The sequence below is a fragment of the Anopheles ziemanni genome, chromosome 2, assembly GCF_943734765.1.
Source record: "Anopheles ziemanni chromosome 2, idAnoZiCoDA_A2_x.2, whole genome shotgun sequence".
Classification (NCBI taxonomy): Eukaryota; Metazoa; Arthropoda; class Insecta; order Diptera; family Culicidae; genus Anopheles; species Anopheles ziemanni.
Window position 1 is genome coordinate 39,081,025 of NC_080705.1, and position 19,791 is coordinate 39,100,815.

The following is a 19,791-nucleotide window of genomic DNA, read 5'->3' on the forward strand; positions in this document are numbered from 1 at the left end:
AAAAATATTACTCATTCAACTTGTCTTGAGTCTTGAGGTTGCTTAACAAATTTTGGAATTCCCAACGTTATCACGCGTTTCGTAACTTGACTTCGATGTTCATTTTTATTAGTATTTATTAAAAATAAATGGTCGTTTACGCTTCATAGATCAAATAAATGGATGTAAACGCTTCATAGATCAATTAGTAATGCAATCCCGTTTTGCAGTATAAACACAATGCGGTTTTGAGCCGGACGAATGAAAATAACGAAAAATCAAGGCATTCAACATGAATGCTTAGAACATACACGTAATTCGATATTCGCTCATGTTATGGGGTTGTTTATTTATCCTTTTCGTAGTCCATTTATACTTATCTTACTTTATTTTACAACTAACTAAAATCGCGTAGCCTCGGCGTCATTATTTTTTGTAGATGTAAATTGTAAAACAAGTCTAAAACAAAGAAATGAGTGTGTCCCGGACTCAGGACTTTCTCTGTATCATCCGGAACATCAACGGGGGGAGGTTAGGCCGAGTCTGCTAGCTTAGTAATAATTTTTGAAACACATCTAATAGGGCCACAATTAATTAAGCTTAATCATTGCCATGCTCCTTGGTTCTTTGTCAGTGCCGGTCTATAAAACGAATACTGTCGTTTCACAGGACCTCCAGGTGCCGTGTGATGAGAGCGGCGTTGTAAAAAAAAAATGCGTTGAGTGCACACACATCCGTCGTACTGTCGGAATTTGTTTTCGATTCTTCTCGTTCTTACGCACTAAAAGTTCAATTGCACCCGGGCATGCGGTGTTCTATCACAAACAAGTTTTGGGGGGATAATGTAGTGGCATATGCGTTTGTAGCATAGAAATCGACATTTACCGAGTGTTCAATTGTATGTACTTTTCCCCTATTTGAATGAGAGAAACTTGCCTTTCATATCAATTAAAATAAGGACAGTTAGAACGGTTTAGTTGAATTCACCCGCTCATATAACGGGGAAGCATCTCGACGAGAACGAAAGCTGTTACCGTTCCTTTAGTCGATTTTGACGGCACCATAAATTTTCCTAATGAACCCATATGCAGCAAAAAATCCTATCGTACCAGTGAGAATGTAGAACGTGATTACCATAAGTCCTGCAATCGGAGAAACATGAATTATTAATCGCATATGATAATGGGTAGACTGGAGTTTGTACTTACCAGTGTATCCAAGATACAGTAATGTAGGAATGAATTCCGTTATTTCGAGCTTGGTAAAGAAGTAGAATATACTATAGAACAGTATGTACACGGCTGAACCACCCGATACGATGAAGCTTCTCCACCACCAGCGATAGTCCTGAAATTGAAGATATGGTTTAAAAAAAAATATTCAAAATATTGTTATATATGTTCATGCTGTACGTAGCTCTGAAAATCACTTACCTCGGCACAAAGCTGGAAGTAGGTCATTACAATGGATATTTGCGAGCAGCTTACGATCAAGATGCAAAACACCAAGAACAAAAATCCGAACAGATAGTAAAACTGATTCTGCCAGATCGCCGAAAAGATAAAGAACAGCTCGATGAACACGGCCCCGAACGGCAGGATGCCGGCCATAAGAATGCACAGTCCAACGTTCATGTACCAGTGCTGGTGCGGTATCTGCCGTGGGATCATGTTGGTGCGCACCGGGTGCTGGTACGGTTGCTTGCGGTACCCGAAGTAGTATCCGAGAAAAACCAATGGCAGCGAGATGCCGAACCACAGCAGAAGCAGGGCTACCATCGTACCGAAAGGAACGGCTCCGCTGGAGTGCTTGTCCCAGATGAAGAAATTCAAAAAGAAACACGTGCCAAACACGAGTCCCGGGTAGAAGGTTGCGGTGAGGAAGGCAGCACGCTCCCAATTACGGCCCTTCATTGTTTTGTAGATGCGTGCTGAGAAGTATCCGGCGATGAGCCCCATAAACACGTACAGCATGATTCCGGCAGTCATCAGCGCTCCGCGCGAGGAAGGGGATAACATTCCAAGCATGGCAATTACTGTATCAAATGTAAAGAAACATTTTAAAAACAGCTGGTGACTTTTAACCCCAATACTTACTGATAGTAATGAGAGCCATGAAAAAGATTTGTATGCCACTGCCAATGATGGCCGCAAACAATCGGGGATGTCGAGGCGGGCGGAAAACGTCACCGTGCACCAATTTCCACCCGGTTTCTTCCAGAGTGTCCTCAATGCTAATGCTATCGTCTGTGTTGTACTTGGCAATATCCCGTCTTAGCGTACGAACCATAATCATCGTTAGTATTCCTGAAAAGAAAATCACAAGTTACTATGGATTTGACTAATTTCGATGTTTTATCAATAGAACTGGTGTAACCTGATAAAAAGAACACGACAACCAGTGAGTTGATGATGCTGAACCAGTGGATTTGGACGTCGTTCATGCCCAGATAAATATCCCACCTGGATGCCCATTTAACGGATGATTCCTGCCATACAACCGAGTATGTAAAGTACAGCTCCGTCAATCCGTTCGGGTTGACCGCTTGAGGTTTAGGGTTTTCTGGGAACGTACACGTGTCACCGTCGAAACTTAGTGAATTTTTGCTGATCGACAAAGTTTCCACTTCGAATCCGACTACTCGGTATTGGTTCCTGCAAGATAGATAGATAAATTAACCAGTGAATCCTTGAAATACTTCTCCTTCACTTACTCGCTGTGAAGATGATAAAACAGTCGAAACCGAAGGTGGTTGTTAATGTATACATTAGGGCCGGTCGTTTGCCCTAAACGATAACCATGTTCAAATTGTTGTTCCATCGTATCCGGATTGACAAACTTGGTTGCCACCGGTAGATTGTCGATAATGCTAAAAATAAAGAAATCATGATATCAACTGCTACTTTACAAAGGTAGCCAACTGCTCAACACTTACAGATGCACAAAGTACTCATGCCGTATCCGCTCGGCAACTTTAGCTGACTGTTCATGGTCCCAGTTCATAGGTCGGTTCTTTGAGTTGCACAGCAATTTGCACTGGATGTTTTCGGCCATCCGAACCTCGTATGGCGTGTTGACGATACGGTCTCCACGAAGAACCTCGCCAAGATTTTCACTTTTATACACAAATGTCCCATTTTTCGGTAAGCACAGCTGGAGGGAATAGTACTCGTATGGCAGCTGCGTATGTGTGCTCGTCATTTTGACCGCTTTTACATCGATCTTCTGGCCCTTCTTGAATTCCACCGGCGCCACTCCGGGCACGTAAAATGCAGCACATTGGTTGACCAGTTGCACTAAACTGGCTGCGACCAGCAACCAGCGTACCGACCATCGATTACTCTGCAATAGAGGGGTTGGGGATGGCAAACGCGAAAAATTAGTCACAATGCCAACATGTAGGCTCTTCGACCCCGTATCGGAATGGTCGATTATTGTGGCCATTTGAACCAGTGCACATGTTTGTCCGCAACTCTTACCTGGTTTTCCATGTTGGGCTTTATCTGGAGTGCGCGAAAGAATGATGCATCGGGAAATCAAACGAAGCGACGGAGAAACAGCAGCTGTACTAGCGCACAAAACTCGGTAGAGAAAAACAATTTATTACATGGAGCAATTACATGACAGTTCGTAACAAAAGTAGCACGCTGGCATGAACGTGAGTGTGTTGGTGAGACTGGATTTGACAGCTGTCGCAGCTACGTTGACAGTTCTCCATGCAGTTCTGTTTATTTATTTTCGTAAACCGACACGATGGAGGCGGTCGAGCAGCGTGTTAAATTACCGCAAAAAAGGTTCTATCGGCAACGGGCACATTCGAATCCGATAGCCGATCACAACTTTGACTAGTAAAGTATCGTACTGGTGTGTTAACCAGGAGAATATTGCAAATTCTATGGCATCTTTGATTATTTACAGCCCTCCGCATCCCGATGCGTACGATTGGAGCCAGCTGTATCCGAGCATCGGTGACCGGCAAGTGGAGTTCGCCGATATCGGTTGCGGATATGGTGGGTTTTTGGTTACGTTAGGAGAAACGTACCCAGACAAGCTTGCCATTGGAATGGAGATTCGTGTAAAGGTTTCCGATTACGTGATGGACCGCATACAGGCACTTCGAGCCCTGCACGCTGGAAAGTATGAAAACATTGCTTGCATCCGAACCAACGCTATGAAGTACCTGCCGAATTTCTTCCGCAAGCATCAACTTGAAAAACTGTTCTTCCTGTATCCGGATCCACACTTCAAGAAAGCAAAGCATAAGTGGCGTATAATCAACTCTACCTTGCTGAGCGAATACGCGTATGTGCTTCGTCCTGGCGGTAAAATTTATACCGTTACCGACGTGCGCGATCTGCACGATTGGATGTGCAAGCACATCGAGGAGCATCCTTGCTTCGAAAGGATACCCGAGGAAGAAATCAGTGCGGATATTCTTTCGTCTAAGCTGCTCGATAGCAGCGAAGAAGGGCAAAAGGTAACAAGGAATAGTGGCGATAAATTTATGGCTATATTTCGACGGCTCTGAGGTTGTTTTTGGATAACTGCTGAATAAAATAATGTAAAGTGTAATGCTTTCGTAATTGCTTACAATATAAGCACATTGATTTTAAATTTATCACGATCAAACAATCCAAATGGAATTGAATCCGGAATTGTAGTTCGGAGCGCATCGGAACGGAATCTATGTTTACAAAAGACATCTGACAGGTATCACTGACAGCCGAAGAAGCTAGATTCAATAAAAACCGAAAAGGTGCAACACAGTAAAAATACTTCTTAGTAGAAAACAGTAGTAGTAATCTTTTAAAGGAAAAATACTACCCATAATTAGTGCACGATGAATCAGTGGATAAGAGAAGAACTTTCGAAATGTTTATGCTTCGAAATTCCGGATGCTATGATAAGGTAAATGACTCGTGGCATTCTCCGGTCCATCAACATAATTTCACATTCCTATGCAATTTCGTTGTAGCTACATACACACTATTCAGGACAGTCACGAAATCGACGAATACTTCCGGACACTTTTGGATTTTAATAATCCAGAACATGTTACGTTTCTAAGTGAGCTTAAGAGCAAACTGCGCCATCGGAAAAACGATTCGGGCCCAAATGTGCAGCAAGTTAAGCAAAGTTCATCTAAACCTTCAGCCCAAGGAGGAGGAAAAAGCAAACGAGCAAATGGCAACGAGGCACAACAAGCTTCCAAGCCAACCGCAAACAGTGGCCCAGCTCCAGTGGCGGCCGGACAAGGGGTGATGCCAACTGGTGCGCAAAATACCTCCAAAAAGAAAACAAAATTCGTAAATCTGTACGGACAGGACGGTGAGCTGGCTAACGTGGTGATGTTGAAGGGACGTCATCATTGTGACTGCCAGGCGTCCAAGCACAAGCTAGTCAACAACTGCCTGCACTGCGGCCGGATCGTGTGCGAGCAAGAGGGTAGCGGGCCGTGCCTGTTCTGCGGAACCCTTGTCTGCACTGAGGACGAGATGCGATTAATTGAAAGTTCGTCCCGGAAGGGCGACAGTTTGCGGCGCAGTCTAATGGAACAGAACCGGCCGGCCGGTTGGGCTGAAGCTCTAGCGACGCGCAACCGTCTACTCGAGTACGACCGGAACAGTGAGAAGCGCACGACCGTGATCGACGATGAGGCAGATTACTTCAAAACGAATTCGGTATGGCTGTCTGATGCGGAGCGTCAGAAGCTCGAAACGCTCGAAGCTGAGCTGCGGGAAAAGCGTCATGCCAGTCGTATGTCGCGTAAGATAACGCTGGATTTTGCTGGTCGCCAGATTGTCGACGAACCAGAGCTAACGGCCGAGATGGAGGAATCTATTATAAAGAAAGCACTCGACGATAAAGAGAACACCGTTCCTAACGACTATACGGCCCAATACACTAACCTTAACAGTGATATGGACCTCCATCCAATGTTTAATGGCCCAGTTCCTACGGTGAGTAAACTCGCTTTCTTGTAAGTCCCTTGTACCATACGTATACTTTGTAAAAAATATTCTTTATGCTAAATTGTCTGTAAGCAGCTTTTCTTTCTTTGTACCTGCTATACCTATATTAGTGGAGTCCAGTTGTTTGCTCAACGAGGGTTGAAAAAAAAAAACTTTAAAGAATTGTAACGTTCAGTTTTCCATAAGAAGAGATGTAATCTGTTATGTTTTAAACATATCCCTGAATTTATTGACTGTGTAATTTATACAAGAATAATTATCATTTTTATCTAAATCTGCTAGTGACATTGCCTATGTAATTATATTCTACGATCTTTTTTCAAGTTCGTAAACATCGACAACCTGTCGAATCAGCAAGCCGCACCTTCCCCGGTAGTGCGGCAGGCCGGTTTTGATGGTGTATATAGTCGAGTACAGGATAAGGAATTCTTAGAGATGTCGGACATGCGACACTGTCTATCGATGCACCAACCGTGGGCCTCCTTGTTGGTAGCAGGCATAAAGCGTCACGAAGGTCGCACCTGGTATTCGTCGCATCGAGGCCGACTTTGGATCGCGTCAACCGCACGCCCTGCTTGTCCTGACACGGTGCGAGAGCTCGAAACATTCTATCAGACACATTATGGAACCGCCGAGGCCGAGCCACTTTCATTCCCATCGCAGTACCCATCCGGCTGTCTTCTTGGGTGCGTCACGGTGCAAGACTGTTTGCCGCAGGAGGAATACCGCAAAAAGTATCCGACGGGTGAATCCGACAGTCCTTTCGTGTTTGTTTGTGTTGAACCGCAGGAGCTTCCAATTCGGTTCCCAGTTAAGGGGGAGCATAAAATCTGTAAGTAACTGACAAAAAAAATAAAAATAGTAGCAACACTGTTCATGGAACGTAATCCACCATATTTCGTATTCTTTCAGATATGTTAGATTCCAAAATTCACCAAGCGGCAGTAAAGGCTCTTCAGAAGCAAGCGAAACAGCGCGACACCGAAGTAGAGAAGTAAGGGACCGTCATTCTTTGGGTCTATCAAATGTATCAATGGCGAAGTCTCTATCAGCCAATAAACTTTGGAGATAGCTATTTTAACATCACATCCGTGTTTTTTCTTAATCTGTTAATCTTATGTGCTAGTCGTAGTTTGTTATTCCTACTTTTAAAACCACTTTGATCATACTCATATTTCAAATCTTTATCCTATCTTTGTTGGCGCAACTATGGTTTTTGGTCATGCCGTCGCGTTAAGGGCTTACTAGACTTTTGCCCTTTGGGCGCATGGAAAGTCAATTCTCTCGTACATAGGTGGAGTCTTGGTTGCATTCCGATCTTCATTTGTTTGAAACCATAACGATTCTGAATTATTAATATTTATTTTGGATAATTTGTTAACCTAGATAGCCTTGCCCTACATTTTGTGGATTTCTGTATATGTTTCGATAAAAGTATGCAAGCGTAAACGGAATTGGTGCCGTGAAAGAAACAGTACTCGGTGTTCAACATGCTAACCGGCTGGAGTCTTACGTTGAAAAAATAATGATATTTGAATTTTGGAATGAACTCTGATTCCTAGTATAATAACCTAGTAGAACTTTACATATCATAGAGGTTTCACAATTATCCTGTTCACGGTCACACGTTTGCCTCGATATACTAGATTTCTACAAATGTAGTGTTTGTGTTACTTTTGATTAGATTCTGTTTATTAAAAATGAGTCACAGGCACGTCAATACAAGATTTAGCATATTTTATTGACATGTGGCGATTACCTAAACATTCCGGCCTGCATTCTATCTTAACCATGTGATCTCATCCGGGATTGAACATGTATACATAACCGCGGACACCCTCGGTTTAATGAACCATATTAGAAAGAGAGCAGACTAGAAAAGTATCTGTGTCATTGAATCAGTTTTCCCTTCCAGTTTGAACCAGACATAACTATGAGCTAAACTCCGATGTTTAATTTGTTTTTGTGCCGTGTACCAATTGCTGTTGTTAATTTTCAGCTCACAATTCTTAAAGAAAATCTTGGCGTAATTGAGTGCAATTTCCCGAGAGTCAAGGGCAGCAGGGTAGGGAAAGGTACGATGAAAACTGAAATTGTTTACGAACCTACCAAATAATGCAGATGATTGTTCACTGGAGGAAAACCGTATCTGCCGTGGGATGCCTATAAATTTACAATTAAGTCTTCTTAGGCAGTGAATTATGTTCTGCGGGAGAAATTAATTTGAATAATCAGCATCAGATAACGTGCCATACCCTCTTCTCAGGAATTTCTTAAAGGAAACGGAAAGTGAATGCTATGCGAATGAGGAATACATCCTGAGAATGTACACACCAGTTCAGACATCGTAAAGACGGTGCACTAACGTCAGGTGTAATGAACTTCTCTAAAGTTCCGAGGCCACTAAGAGGCCCAAAAATTCTCACCATTAATTTGAAACAACCCCAAGTTTTTCTTGTGGTACCGAAAAGCCTCCCATAATGGCTAAATAATTTATATCTGCCGACTACGAGCAGCACAAGAACACATTTATCATTTGAATGCCACTTTTATTTAAGTACATATTTTATTGAAGCTCTTTTTTTCCTCTCGTTTATTATTTCTTAAAAGTGAATGTGTGTAAATAAAGTGAGATGAAAAAAAATCGATTTCCGATCTGAATTTGTAATTATTGAGAAAATGTATTTGTTATTACTATTTGTTAATGCCTGCAATTAAAAAGAAGTTACTTTATATATACATTAGATAGAAATATACAGCTCTTACATACTCATACATATACAGCTCTTTATCGAAGTTAGATAGAACTTAGAGTCTTGACAGTTCCAATCGATTCGGTTACAATTTATTCCTGCATTGAGTTTGTTTGTAGCTCTTCATATGGTCCCAATTTAGTGAGGATATTCTTCTGAAATGGTTTCTTATGGCAGAGAAAGGTGATCCAAAACTTCCTCCATGCAGTGAAAACCTGGTTGTCTGTGCTCAAGACCCGGAAACTTATGTCCAAAAAGAAAAAAGGAGAAAATAACAGGAAGTTGAAAGCGTAAACAAGTGTTTTTTATCGCTATTCTCTAGATATTTTTCGTTCGGAGCATCGATAAAACATGGATGGGAAATGGTTTCAGAGGAACGCCGGAAAGAGCTTATGCATACTTGAACCCACCGTGTTGTCGTTCGGATGCGAATTGCATTTCAACGGAAGTCGGTGTCGCATTGTCTGTGATGGGGTTGATGCGAATGCGCTGGAATGGAATGCGAAATGGAAATTGGGGGACTGCGAACGTCAAAAGTCGTAGCTATAACACAAACAGTATCGCTTCGATTAGGATGCCGAGAGTCTTGTTTCACCTCTTCCGATAAGTCTCCGATTCGATAAACTGCTCCGGAACTACCGTTTCCGATAGCAACAGTGGGGCAGTATATCGTAAGACCGTTGTGAAAGATGGCGGCCATCCGAAGCGCAAACACCTAGGACGGTTAACATGTCGCCATAAAACGGCCGGGACGAGGAACAAGCCCAAACATTGACGCTGGAGCCGATCCGCTGGAAAACGCCACGGGCTGGAAAGAGCTTCGGGAAAGGAGACAGCAGAACGTACTACACGTACCGACACAGCGCCACACTACTACTATCAATGTCGGAAAAGCTGAAAAATATGGAGCGCTTGGATCCGCCCACAATTTTCCATGCAGGCTTGTAGATGTAGTACTTCGAGCATGGCGATCCCGTAGGGACAACAATGTGTTGAAATGGTGAAAAGCGGGAAAACTTGAGTGCGGTGTTATTTGAGGCATCTCATTTAGCAGGAAGCTCTTCTTTATTTTTTTGATAAATCAAACGAGAAAATGGTATTTAACAAGCCAAAGCTTGAACGTTTTCATCAACCATATTTAACGAGCGAAGAAGAGAAGAGCCCATCCGACGTACGCAAGGTCAACAGATTATCATCCCTAAGTCGGAGTAATTTATCAAATTCCTTGGGGTTTTTCAAATATGAACTTTTTGTGTAAATTTCTTGAACAGCAAAATGAGAACAAACAAATATGAAAATTGTTTCTGGACTACGGAATGGAAGAAAACGTCTTCATTAAAAATAAAAACAGATTTGAGTTTTGCTAAACATTCTAAAAATGTTTGTACATAAATTTTTCTAAAAGAGGATAAGATTAGACAAAAATAGAAACAAATCATGTAGTCGTATATTTCATCTTACCAGTGAGATTTAATAGGTATTCATCTATTGTATTGGAAGCTTCGATGGCAGCTCACTGACAATTTTGACTAAAATACATCAAGATTGAAGCAATCACCTGAATTCACTTACATGAGATAAATTTAAAACATAATCGTATGCGCTGATCTAGGTTTACAGGATTCAACTAAATAAAAGCGTAAAATACTGAATTATTTATACTATTCTACTTTAATAAAACTTTCATAAAATGGATATCACAGCTGTGGTGAAACAATGGCTTAAAGCTTGTATTCCATACATGAACGATGGAAATATGGTGCAGGAACGTCTGCATCCATGCTGCCACCCGCCGCACCAACACTCGAACTGGTTCTCCAGACTAGGTTGTAATGGAACCGCAGTTCAATCATTCCATAATGAAGTTATCTCCCAGGAACCGCCTGATGTATCAATAACGGGGACCCTACACATACCCCCCTGAAAGTGCCACACACTAGTGGAAATTTGATCGCTCATCTCCCCGGCGAGGGGAGGAGGAAGGAGATAGAGTGTGTGAGGTTAAACATGATGGGGTTTGCCAAGTGTGTTAAAAATAAAAGTGAAATCGTGCGGAAAATACAATTACTTGATTGTGTGGTGGAAGGCAAATTATGTGAAACTTTAATTATGCGTTGTTAAATTAATTGAAACTGTGATTCAGGATACAAGGGAAGTAATAAATATGTAGAAGGATTTGTAAAGTAATTTGTTTACAATCCAATCCAAAAAGCAAGGCGTTATTAAAGTGGGAAATCTGTTGTTTTCAACATTTAGTAGGAATTTGCATGAAAAACTTTGTATTTATTTCAAGTAAATTTACGTCCTAGATGAAGTGTAACCTTCAGTTGTTCCAATCTTCTTCCTGTTCCAATCAACGCCGCACGTCAACCACGGTAGCCGGCGGAATCGGGAGGAAGGAGGACCTGGTTATATCTCATTTACGTTGACTGACATCTATCCTGCACGCCCATTGAACAATCGAACACGTTTCATGCGTCCGCACTCCGTCCGCTCCCCTCATACATACACATACACGCAGCGATACACGCGCCCATCCATTCCGACGTGTTCCTTCGGGCGACAGGTCCTTGGGAGATTCACTGGCGGGAAGAGGTCGGGAGTTTTATTGAGCCACCCTTACGACGCGGTGTTCTGACCTTTCGCCACTGACGTCATTGGAATGATTGGAGGAAGCAAAAAAAAAATCAAGTGTCCCCCTCGGCAATGATCGGTGCATCCTTGCCCTCAGCCCACGTCCCGCTAAGCGTGAGGTGGTGGATGGATGGAATGGTTGTCGCTGTCTTCCATAAATTAGACAGCTATCGGTGACTTCCTATGGGGGCGGCCAAAGTGTCCTCTCGATCCGGCTCGCTTCCCGCTGTGCCACCGGGGTTTGTCCTCCTAAGGAAGGCACGCACACCGAACCAAACCATCCCGGGTGAGAGACACCCGGTCGAAGCCCGCCGTTGCAAGAGCTAGGTTATGCGGTGAAACGGCTATCGATGAAAATCCACCGTAATGTCCCCGATGCTGGATATCGATTTTCATTCGATGGGGTTTTTTGTTCTCGCCCTGCACGGACCTTATCGCTGCAATGGCATCGGTCGATCGGCAGACATGCGACTGAGTTTTCCCTCACCGTTACCCGCCCTGGAATTTGTTCCGATGCAGCTAGACTCCCGGGAGGGACTGTAACCGTAAGTCTACGGAACAATTTGCAGTGTAGCTGTTGAATTGATGTACGATGTGTTGTGCTTTACCGTGCGATGGGTAGACCATCATGTCCACTCATCTTTAAAATGGGCTTCAGTTATTGATTGCCCGAGTCTGTAAATGTTACACATGGCGACAATTTTCTACAATGTTTTAGATATATGCAGAATCTTAAATATAACTTGTTGTCAATATAGGACAATAAGTTCGAACATATTTATTAAATTTTGAATTTTACTGTACGCCATCGATTCATTTTGTTTCTGTGATATTCATGTTTTAGTAAGGCATTTCGAGGTCTTTAATTCTAATATCCTGGTAGCTTCTGTAATGATTCGCTACAATGTCTCAAATTTGCTATACTCTATGACAGATCAGAGAGATTAAAGAGATTTATTAATTCTTAGAACCCCAGCAAATTTAGATCCTTTACTAAACAATTTAGAAAAAATCTTCCAAAATTTGATCAAAGATTTAAGGAACATATCTAGGATAGGCATATTTCATTTTTATGTTCAGATTACTATAATTTATGACTTTTTTAAAAAGCCGGTAGGTATAAATTAAGGTGGGAAAATGGGCAATAGAACAAAAGAATTTGAGAGGATAGAAGAATTTTTTTCCACGAGTATAATTTCTTAAAGCAGATAACGTGTTAAATACGGATATTCGTTATACGCCAACATGTATAAAACAACAAAAGTTTTCCAACCCAACAATTCCAAACGATCCAAATTTAGTTGCATCAGAACTAAATTAACATTTTTGTTAATTTCAACATTTTCAAAAGAACATTATTCAATAACGATATGCGACTGGCGACGAGAGCCATAGTTATCCAACCGGATTACAGTGGAGGAAAAAATCAAAGAACACACGACTAAAAAACGTTAATTTCTATAGTTTGGGTTCTATACTAACTACTTGTGTCTTAAAAACCCATTTGAAATTATTATGTTTTTAAATATCTTCAATTGCTGAGCAAAAAACCAAAGTGGTGCTATTTTTATTTCTTCCCCGTTTTCGTGATCGTAAACCACTGCAAAGTTGATAAACTGATAATAATAACGTTCTTAGCTGGAAAAAGTTTAAGGAAATTAAAAAAATATTGGCAAAAAACAGGGTGGTGCTATTCTTGTTTCCTCCAGTGTATAAAAAAAGGGGATGGTATTAACCAGAGCTAGTGTTATACGTTGAATACATAAAACAGATAGAAAAACACAAGGCCTTAATTGATAAGATTCGAAATTATTTAGATGATGCCGGTAACTTCATTTTGAATATTTTTTGTGACTATTTTTAAAGCATTTTTAGTCATGGTATTTCAGTTTCGACGCCACTTTTGTGGTGACATTCCAAATCAAATTAGTTAATGGGGTGCGAGTGCTTTAATCTTCAAGGCGTGTTGTCCTTTCAATGATAAACATAGAAATGATGAAGTGTGAAATGCTTTATAATGTGTTCACCAAATAAAAGGGTATTGAAATCAATTTCATTCCAATCGTGCTCGTTCTTGGCACGGGAAGTGTTTATTCAAAACATAATTTATGTCGCTAATAAATTGCCCAAATTTTCCGCTAGCCGTACGACGGCCCATAAATAGCGTAAGCAAGCGTTGAAAGTATTGCTTTGGTATGATCTTGCTTTAGAAAAAAAGTGGAATAAAATAAAATCAAAATAAAACGATTTGATCGAGAGTGGCACGATCGAACGGCGTAGCAGAGAACAGTCGGGCTAGTGTGTCGGTGTGCCCGCCCGTATGTTGCTTAATACTTTTCTAATCTCATCGGATGACTGGAGGATTTCCTAGAAATTGGCACACCGGATCCGAGAAGAAATGGAAGCGCACCCGAACACGCCCAAACCCCGTTGGAACCCGCTCCAGCGGAATGTTTATACTTTCCCACAGTAAATGGTGGATGCGCTAGGCGACGGGGTTGAGTTAGAAATATATCCACCCCTTTGCCCCGTCCATCGACGTGCGGATCATACCAAGCCCTCCTGCATGCTCCGGGCCCTTGAGCTGGGCCGAAAGGTTCCGGCAGAGAAATATGAACATTTATATGTCGTTTAAGGCGGATTACTGATGGGAGTATTATGTCAATAAAACGGAGAACACTTCTGCGCCGCACAACTCATACGCGGGGTCGGGATTCCGCAAAAAACCATACGGTGCCCAACAACAACGACGACGACGACGATGAAGACGTCGATGCAAGGAAGCCACACGCCACCGGGGGATGCGCGTGTGTGTGACGCAGTTTGGACCGAAAGACTAGAGAAATGGGGACGATCGAGCCCGAGGGTGGGAGACACAGTCATCATATTACATGCCTATATGAACATCCAATCTTGTATGTCATCTAAGACCGTCTCACCGTCTTAGCCGGGGTTTGGAGGTAGCACAGGCACTTCACTTAAGAAATGAACCGGGATGCAGGGTGGCGGCGCGGAGAAAGGGAATGAAAATTATTGCCGAGGAATTTTGAACTTCTTCATCCACCAAACTGGCGTATTAGTGAGAAAATAAAAGACGAGGAAAACGGCAAAACATCCCCGGACAGCGCACGCAAAGAACCGCCCGGACCAAAGGGGTTGGGAAATGATGGGAAAAACTGGAGGAAAATCAAGGATAACAAGTACATAAATTGATAAACTTTATTGATTCAAATGGACCGTATAATCGTATATCTATTGAAAGAAAAGCCACGCCAAGTTGACTCCAAACCCAAACACATGGCATTTAGTAGAAACGTAGAGAAAGACAGAGAGAGTGAGTGAGAGGTAAAAAACTGGCTTGAGTTTGCTACGAGATGGCTCGGAATGGGTATTATTTTTTGTTATATTTGTGTCTTAGTCCTAGTCAAGGAGAAGTGGGTTTTTGTGTGGATGAAAAGCTCAAGATTTGACCATGTTCTTTGTTGACTGCAACGAATGGAAAAAAAACATCCAATACTTTAAAAGTAAGGCGTGAATTTATATACCGCTGGAAGCTTATGATGCCTCAAGAAGGTCAAGCCAAAACAGAAGATAGGGAATGTAGAGCGAAAAATGGTCATCTCTCAAAATGATATAGCGTGGGCAGGGTTGGCTTTTGCACGTTTTTGTATGCATGTTGGAAAGTTTAAAATTTAAAAGAAGTTTTTCTTTCTGATTTTTTTCTCAGAGTCTCAAAATCGTGAATCTTTGTGAATGCAGTAACTACTGCTTTCAATACAGAAATTTCAGATCTACCAAATTTCTTTTAGATCTACCAATCTAATATCATCAACCGCGATAATAGAATACTATGCTAACATGCTAAGCTCCATATTTGGTTAGTATTTTTGTTAATTTCGTATTCATGTTGCCTTACCAGTACTACTTTGCATTTAGATAACAAATTACAATAGCCCATTTATGGTAATGTTAAACAATTTTTAACAATGTTTTAAATTTTGTTGTTGTTTTTATTGCATTTTTGAACCCCCAATGAATCCCGATTGTTTGTAAACATTGTCTAAAAAGGCTTCCAAGGAACTTTATATTTTTTTAGAATTCTTATCAAATTAATTTCTACAGAAAAACAGCGAAGAAACGATAAGATCACAAAAAAATAAAACTTTCTCTGGTTTACTAAAATAAGCTATCATTTTGGGGCTTTAGATTCTCTGTGAGTTATACCATTTTTGTATTCTACAATCATAAGAATGCTAAAACGTTCCACACAATGAACCGCCAAAAATAAGGTTGATAGATTACTAATAACAAGTCTTTAATTTGTCTCAGGCCCCCTTATTTTAAAACACTAAACGATTTTAAATTTCATCCAAACGTAGTAGGGGAACTAGTATAAAAATAATGATAAACAGGAACCCGTCTAATGGCAATTAAATTTAAAACAACAAATTGTTAACTAAGTGACGTGATTTGTGGTCGAAGGCAGACGCCGCTTAGGGGACGGACTTTCTTCCGTTTCGGAAAAAAGTCCCTTACACTCTGCAGTCAGCTTGAACAAGGTATCATTATTATCCTTATTCCTCGGAGGGAATGAAGCGGCTAGTACAGGACCACGGTGGAAGCGTAAAGCGGCTAGCCCTACGCGCTGGGTGGTCTAATTTTCACGTTTTATCACCCGCCACCAGGAAAAGCGGGAAAACTCTCTGGTCCAGTGGCGGTTCGGTAATTTGGTCGCCAGTCATCGGTCACAGTTTACGCACCGGAGAGTGGCCACATAGACGACAACGAACTCGTCGGCAGGTTGAAAAGATGTTAGGTGTGATTGGGGGAAAATAACAAAATACAACTTCACATAACAGATATCTTGTGAACGTTGACTGACAGAATAGTATAAGATTATAAAAATAATTTTTATGAAAATACTAAAGCCAACAGTAATTGCCAGGAGAAACAAATTTGAAATTTGATCTAAAGTACAACACTTTTCGACCAACTTCTTCGTTGTAGGCATTTGCCAGCGAAGAGTTTTCCACGGCCAGCGGGAGTAACAAACGGGGGTGGCAAATTTTTCGGTGTGATTTTCAACCCCCTTTCCGGCGCTGCGATGCGTAAACGTTTCAAATCAGAATTTATAGCGTTAAAATATCTGCCTCTACACCCCGTCCCATGCCACCCGTTGTGTTGGGAAACGCCTTTTCCCTCGTTTCTTGAAGTTTGTCTCGTAACGAATCGTTGGCGTAACGATTTCCCAGCGAGACCGGTTCAAGGCAGGCGAATCGTGTCACGGAATCGTCGGCGCACGGTTTGGGCAACCCTCCGGAAAACGCCGCAAGGATCAGCAGAAGGGCTCGAAAACGGAAGGGCCCACTTTTCACGGCACCATGGTCGGCTTGTATGTGTAATTATTTTAAATTCATTGAATTAGGTTCTCCGCCGCCTGTCGAAGCCCTTTCCCCCGGCTGAGGTGGTTGATGAGTATCCTGTTCATGATGATACTTTGATAACGAGCTGCGAGGGTCGCAGGTCGGCTTGAAAGGCTTTACACCATTGTGGAGGATCTGTTGTGGCGGACAATTGATTTATTGAGGTGCAACAGAGAGTGACCATTGCCCTTTTAAGAAGTATTTGTTCATTAATCGGTGAATTATCGATCACGAGAGTGTTTTGTAAAACGTGGTAGAACATATATTCATTTTTTGAAATAGAATAGAATAACAAGCGTCAACTTATAGAAAAATAATTACAAAAATAAATAAAATAAGATAAAAAAAGAAAATTACGTCAAACCAGTTAAAATGATAAGAATCTATATACTCATTCGATTCTATTCATTCGATTTCATTCATTCTATTTTGATATTTTCCATCCCAAAAATATGTAGTCCATCATATTTGTTTTGTTTTTGATTGTTTAATTATAGTAAATAGTAAATAAATAATACAATTGTTTAAATTTTTGCTGAAGAGGAATAGTTACCATTTCCTTTATAACTCAACTAGCGAATCAACAATTTTTTGATATCAAGCGAATCAAACCAGATTTGCTAATCGACATGAAACGAGATTTATAATGCTTATGATTTAGAGTCTTTTATACAGTAGAACGTATGTAATCCAAAATTTTATGTTTGCATCTAGTCAACCCTCGTACGCAATTCTAATCCAATAGTAAAAAAGCAGAACACAATTTCGCCATTGTTGGAAAACAAATTGATTTTGATTTAATTTTTTGTTTTTGATGCTTTTTGAAAATAGGAAAAAAAACAGAAAAAAGTTGTTTATTGGTCTTAACCCTAAACTTAAATAGAAAGCACGAAGGATTTACAATGTTTTGCTGTATAGACAGGCAAGAAAGTTCAGTTCTTGCGACACTTTCCGGTGTACTAACTTGCGCTTTAAATGTTCTCAAATAACATAAGTGTACAATTTTAATACATCCGATTTTATTTAATCAACAGAAAACTAAAGTAAAGTAGAAAAATCCGCTATCACAAAACATTTCCCAGGTCCGACAAGCACCTTCCGTGATCCAATTTGTATTCGCTTTGAAGTCTACTCCCAAATCCCTTCATAGTCCGATCCGATTACGGGGTGTGGCCCATCAACAGCCACCAGCATTTCCTCCAAAACCATTACCGGCACCATTACCGAACAGACCGCGGCAACGAAAATCCCGATGGAGCAAAGAAAATCCCACCCCTTGTCTACGAGGGTGGTGGTGGTAACTGATGAAGTGATTTTATAAACGCGTCTTTTAACAGGACTTTAATTGTCCTCGCTGCTGCCGGGGGAGAGGTGCTGGAAGATGGTGGTGACGACGCACTAACTAACCACCGGCAACCGAACGAACGAACCCTCGTCACCGCCGTTTGGACTGGCTGGAAGGGATGGATTTCCTCGTTCCAGCACCGACACCGATCGGAATGAGATGACTTATTTATAAAACAATAAATTTCAAAGGGCTCCGATCCCTCGCCATGATCCCGCAAGGGGATGCGTCGCAGCCAAGCTGAGGATGGTTAAAGGAGATGATATTTTACATTTTAACCGTAAGACGTTTCGCTGTCGGTTGATATCTTCTTCGGGGCTCCATTTGTGGGCCGTTGTGGTGGCGGTTGATAAAAATGTGTCACTAAAAAGAAAGGCAAAAGTCATCCCTTGGAAGAATGCCTAAGCTGCCTTTCCCTTAGCAGCTCGGGAAGGCGCAAATGTTATCGGATTTGCGGCCGAATTCACGCATTCACGAAACACCGGAGGCTTCCACCATTGAGGGAAAACATGAAGCGTTCCTCGAATGGCGATATCGGCGAGGGTTTTGAGAAGCGAGGAAGACACCGAAGAAGAAAAAATTAAAAATCAAATCTCAAGAATCATCATCCGGTATGGAAGGAAGAATACACAGGCGCATCCTGCGGGACGCATCGTAACGACAGGGGCGTGCAAATACGCGTGCAAAGAACGCCGTGTCGCTATCGAACCGGGCCTTTCACGAGTTTTCCACGACCACCAGCTCCGCAGCCCCGGCAAAAGCGCCGCAGATAATTAATTCAATTACAACGATACACTTAGCATAATGTTGTCATACTCGAATAATTTATAAACGTACCGTAAATGGTAGCGGCGAATTTCGCCGCGTAGACAGTTTCCATTCAAACGCCGCTCGGCGGCCGCTGGTGATTGCTTTGTTTTTGGCGATACCCTTTGGCTGGCGTTTTTTTATACTCCCAATATGCTTCAATCAGTTTGATTCTTATACGAAAACGTACCTGGGAGGGTTGGGGAGCGAGTTTAAACCAGCTCAGTCATCTTCCTGACCAGTGTTCTCTAATCTGTTCTACATTTCTTCGCATAGATTAGGAAAGAAGCACAACAGAATTGAACAGCTAATTATATTCATAGAGATAGTGTTTTTAGGAAGTGGGGAATAATATGCACTATCAGTGTAAAAACAGTAGCAAAATTGAAAAGTTTTTTAAAGGTTTTTTTAATCCTGTCTTAGTTAAGAATGGAATTTACAGATAGCAAAGAAACCGAAACAAAACAGATTGATTCCGAAATTTTTTACCAATTTCCAGCAATATATTGAGAAATAAATATATTTAAATGCAATTTTACATTTCTGAAAGCATTTATCAAGTATATGAAATGCTATTACAGAATGATAAAATATAATATATTTCTATAATACAAGAATTCTAAATTAATTTGAATTTAAAATTAATACGTGTTCAGTGGAAATGGTCACTCTTGAACGTTTTTATTTTAAAAATTGTAGTCTATATATAAAAAATATTTATGCGGATACGTTTTTTTGCGTTTTCTAAGGATCAATCTGTTGGCATTTGAGGAGGGTGTCGCTACAATGATACAGCGTGTAAATGATGATAATTAACTTCAAGATCCCGAAAAAAACATTCCAGAACATTAAAGTTAGAGTTCGATCGCAGTAAGTTC

At 41.2% G+C, this 19,791-nt stretch overlaps 3 protein-coding genes across 3 annotated transcripts; 2 read left to right on the plus strand and 1 right to left on the minus strand.

Annotated features, from left to right (window-relative positions):
- Positions 1–308: 308 nt before the first annotated feature.
- On the minus strand, positions 309–3,599 carry LOC131285592 (transmembrane 9 superfamily member 4). Its single transcript, XM_058314455.1, has 8 exons — positions 3,459–3,599; positions 2,915–3,321; positions 2,693–2,848; positions 2,356–2,633; positions 2,076–2,285; positions 1,413–2,014; positions 1,188–1,326; positions 309–1,121 (listed from the first exon to the last, which is right to left on the minus strand). The coding sequence occupies exons 1-8, from the start codon at positions 3,468–3,470 to the stop codon at positions 1,021–1,023; spliced, it is 1,905 nt and encodes a 634-aa protein (XP_058170438.1). The 5' UTR covers positions 3,471–3,599; the 3' UTR covers positions 309–1,020.
- A 117-nt stretch (positions 3,600–3,716) lies between these two features.
- LOC131281097 (tRNA (guanine-N(7)-)-methyltransferase) lies at positions 3,717–4,560 on the plus strand. Its single transcript, XM_058310350.1, has 2 exons — positions 3,717–3,827; positions 3,898–4,560. The coding sequence occupies exons 1-2, from the start codon at positions 3,733–3,735 to the stop codon at positions 4,505–4,507; spliced, it is 705 nt and encodes a 234-aa protein (XP_058166333.1). The 5' UTR covers positions 3,717–3,732; the 3' UTR covers positions 4,508–4,560.
- A 175-nt stretch (positions 4,561–4,735) lies between these two features.
- On the plus strand, positions 4,736–7,031 carry LOC131290271 (activating signal cointegrator 1). The gene is made up of 4 exons (XM_058319488.1): positions 4,736–4,887; positions 4,955–5,939; positions 6,276–6,783; positions 6,864–7,031. The coding sequence occupies exons 1-4, from the start codon at positions 4,820–4,822 to the stop codon at positions 6,947–6,949; spliced, it is 1,647 nt and encodes a 548-aa protein (XP_058175471.1). The 5' UTR covers positions 4,736–4,819; the 3' UTR covers positions 6,950–7,031.
- The last annotated feature ends 12,760 nt before the right edge of the window (positions 7,032–19,791 follow it).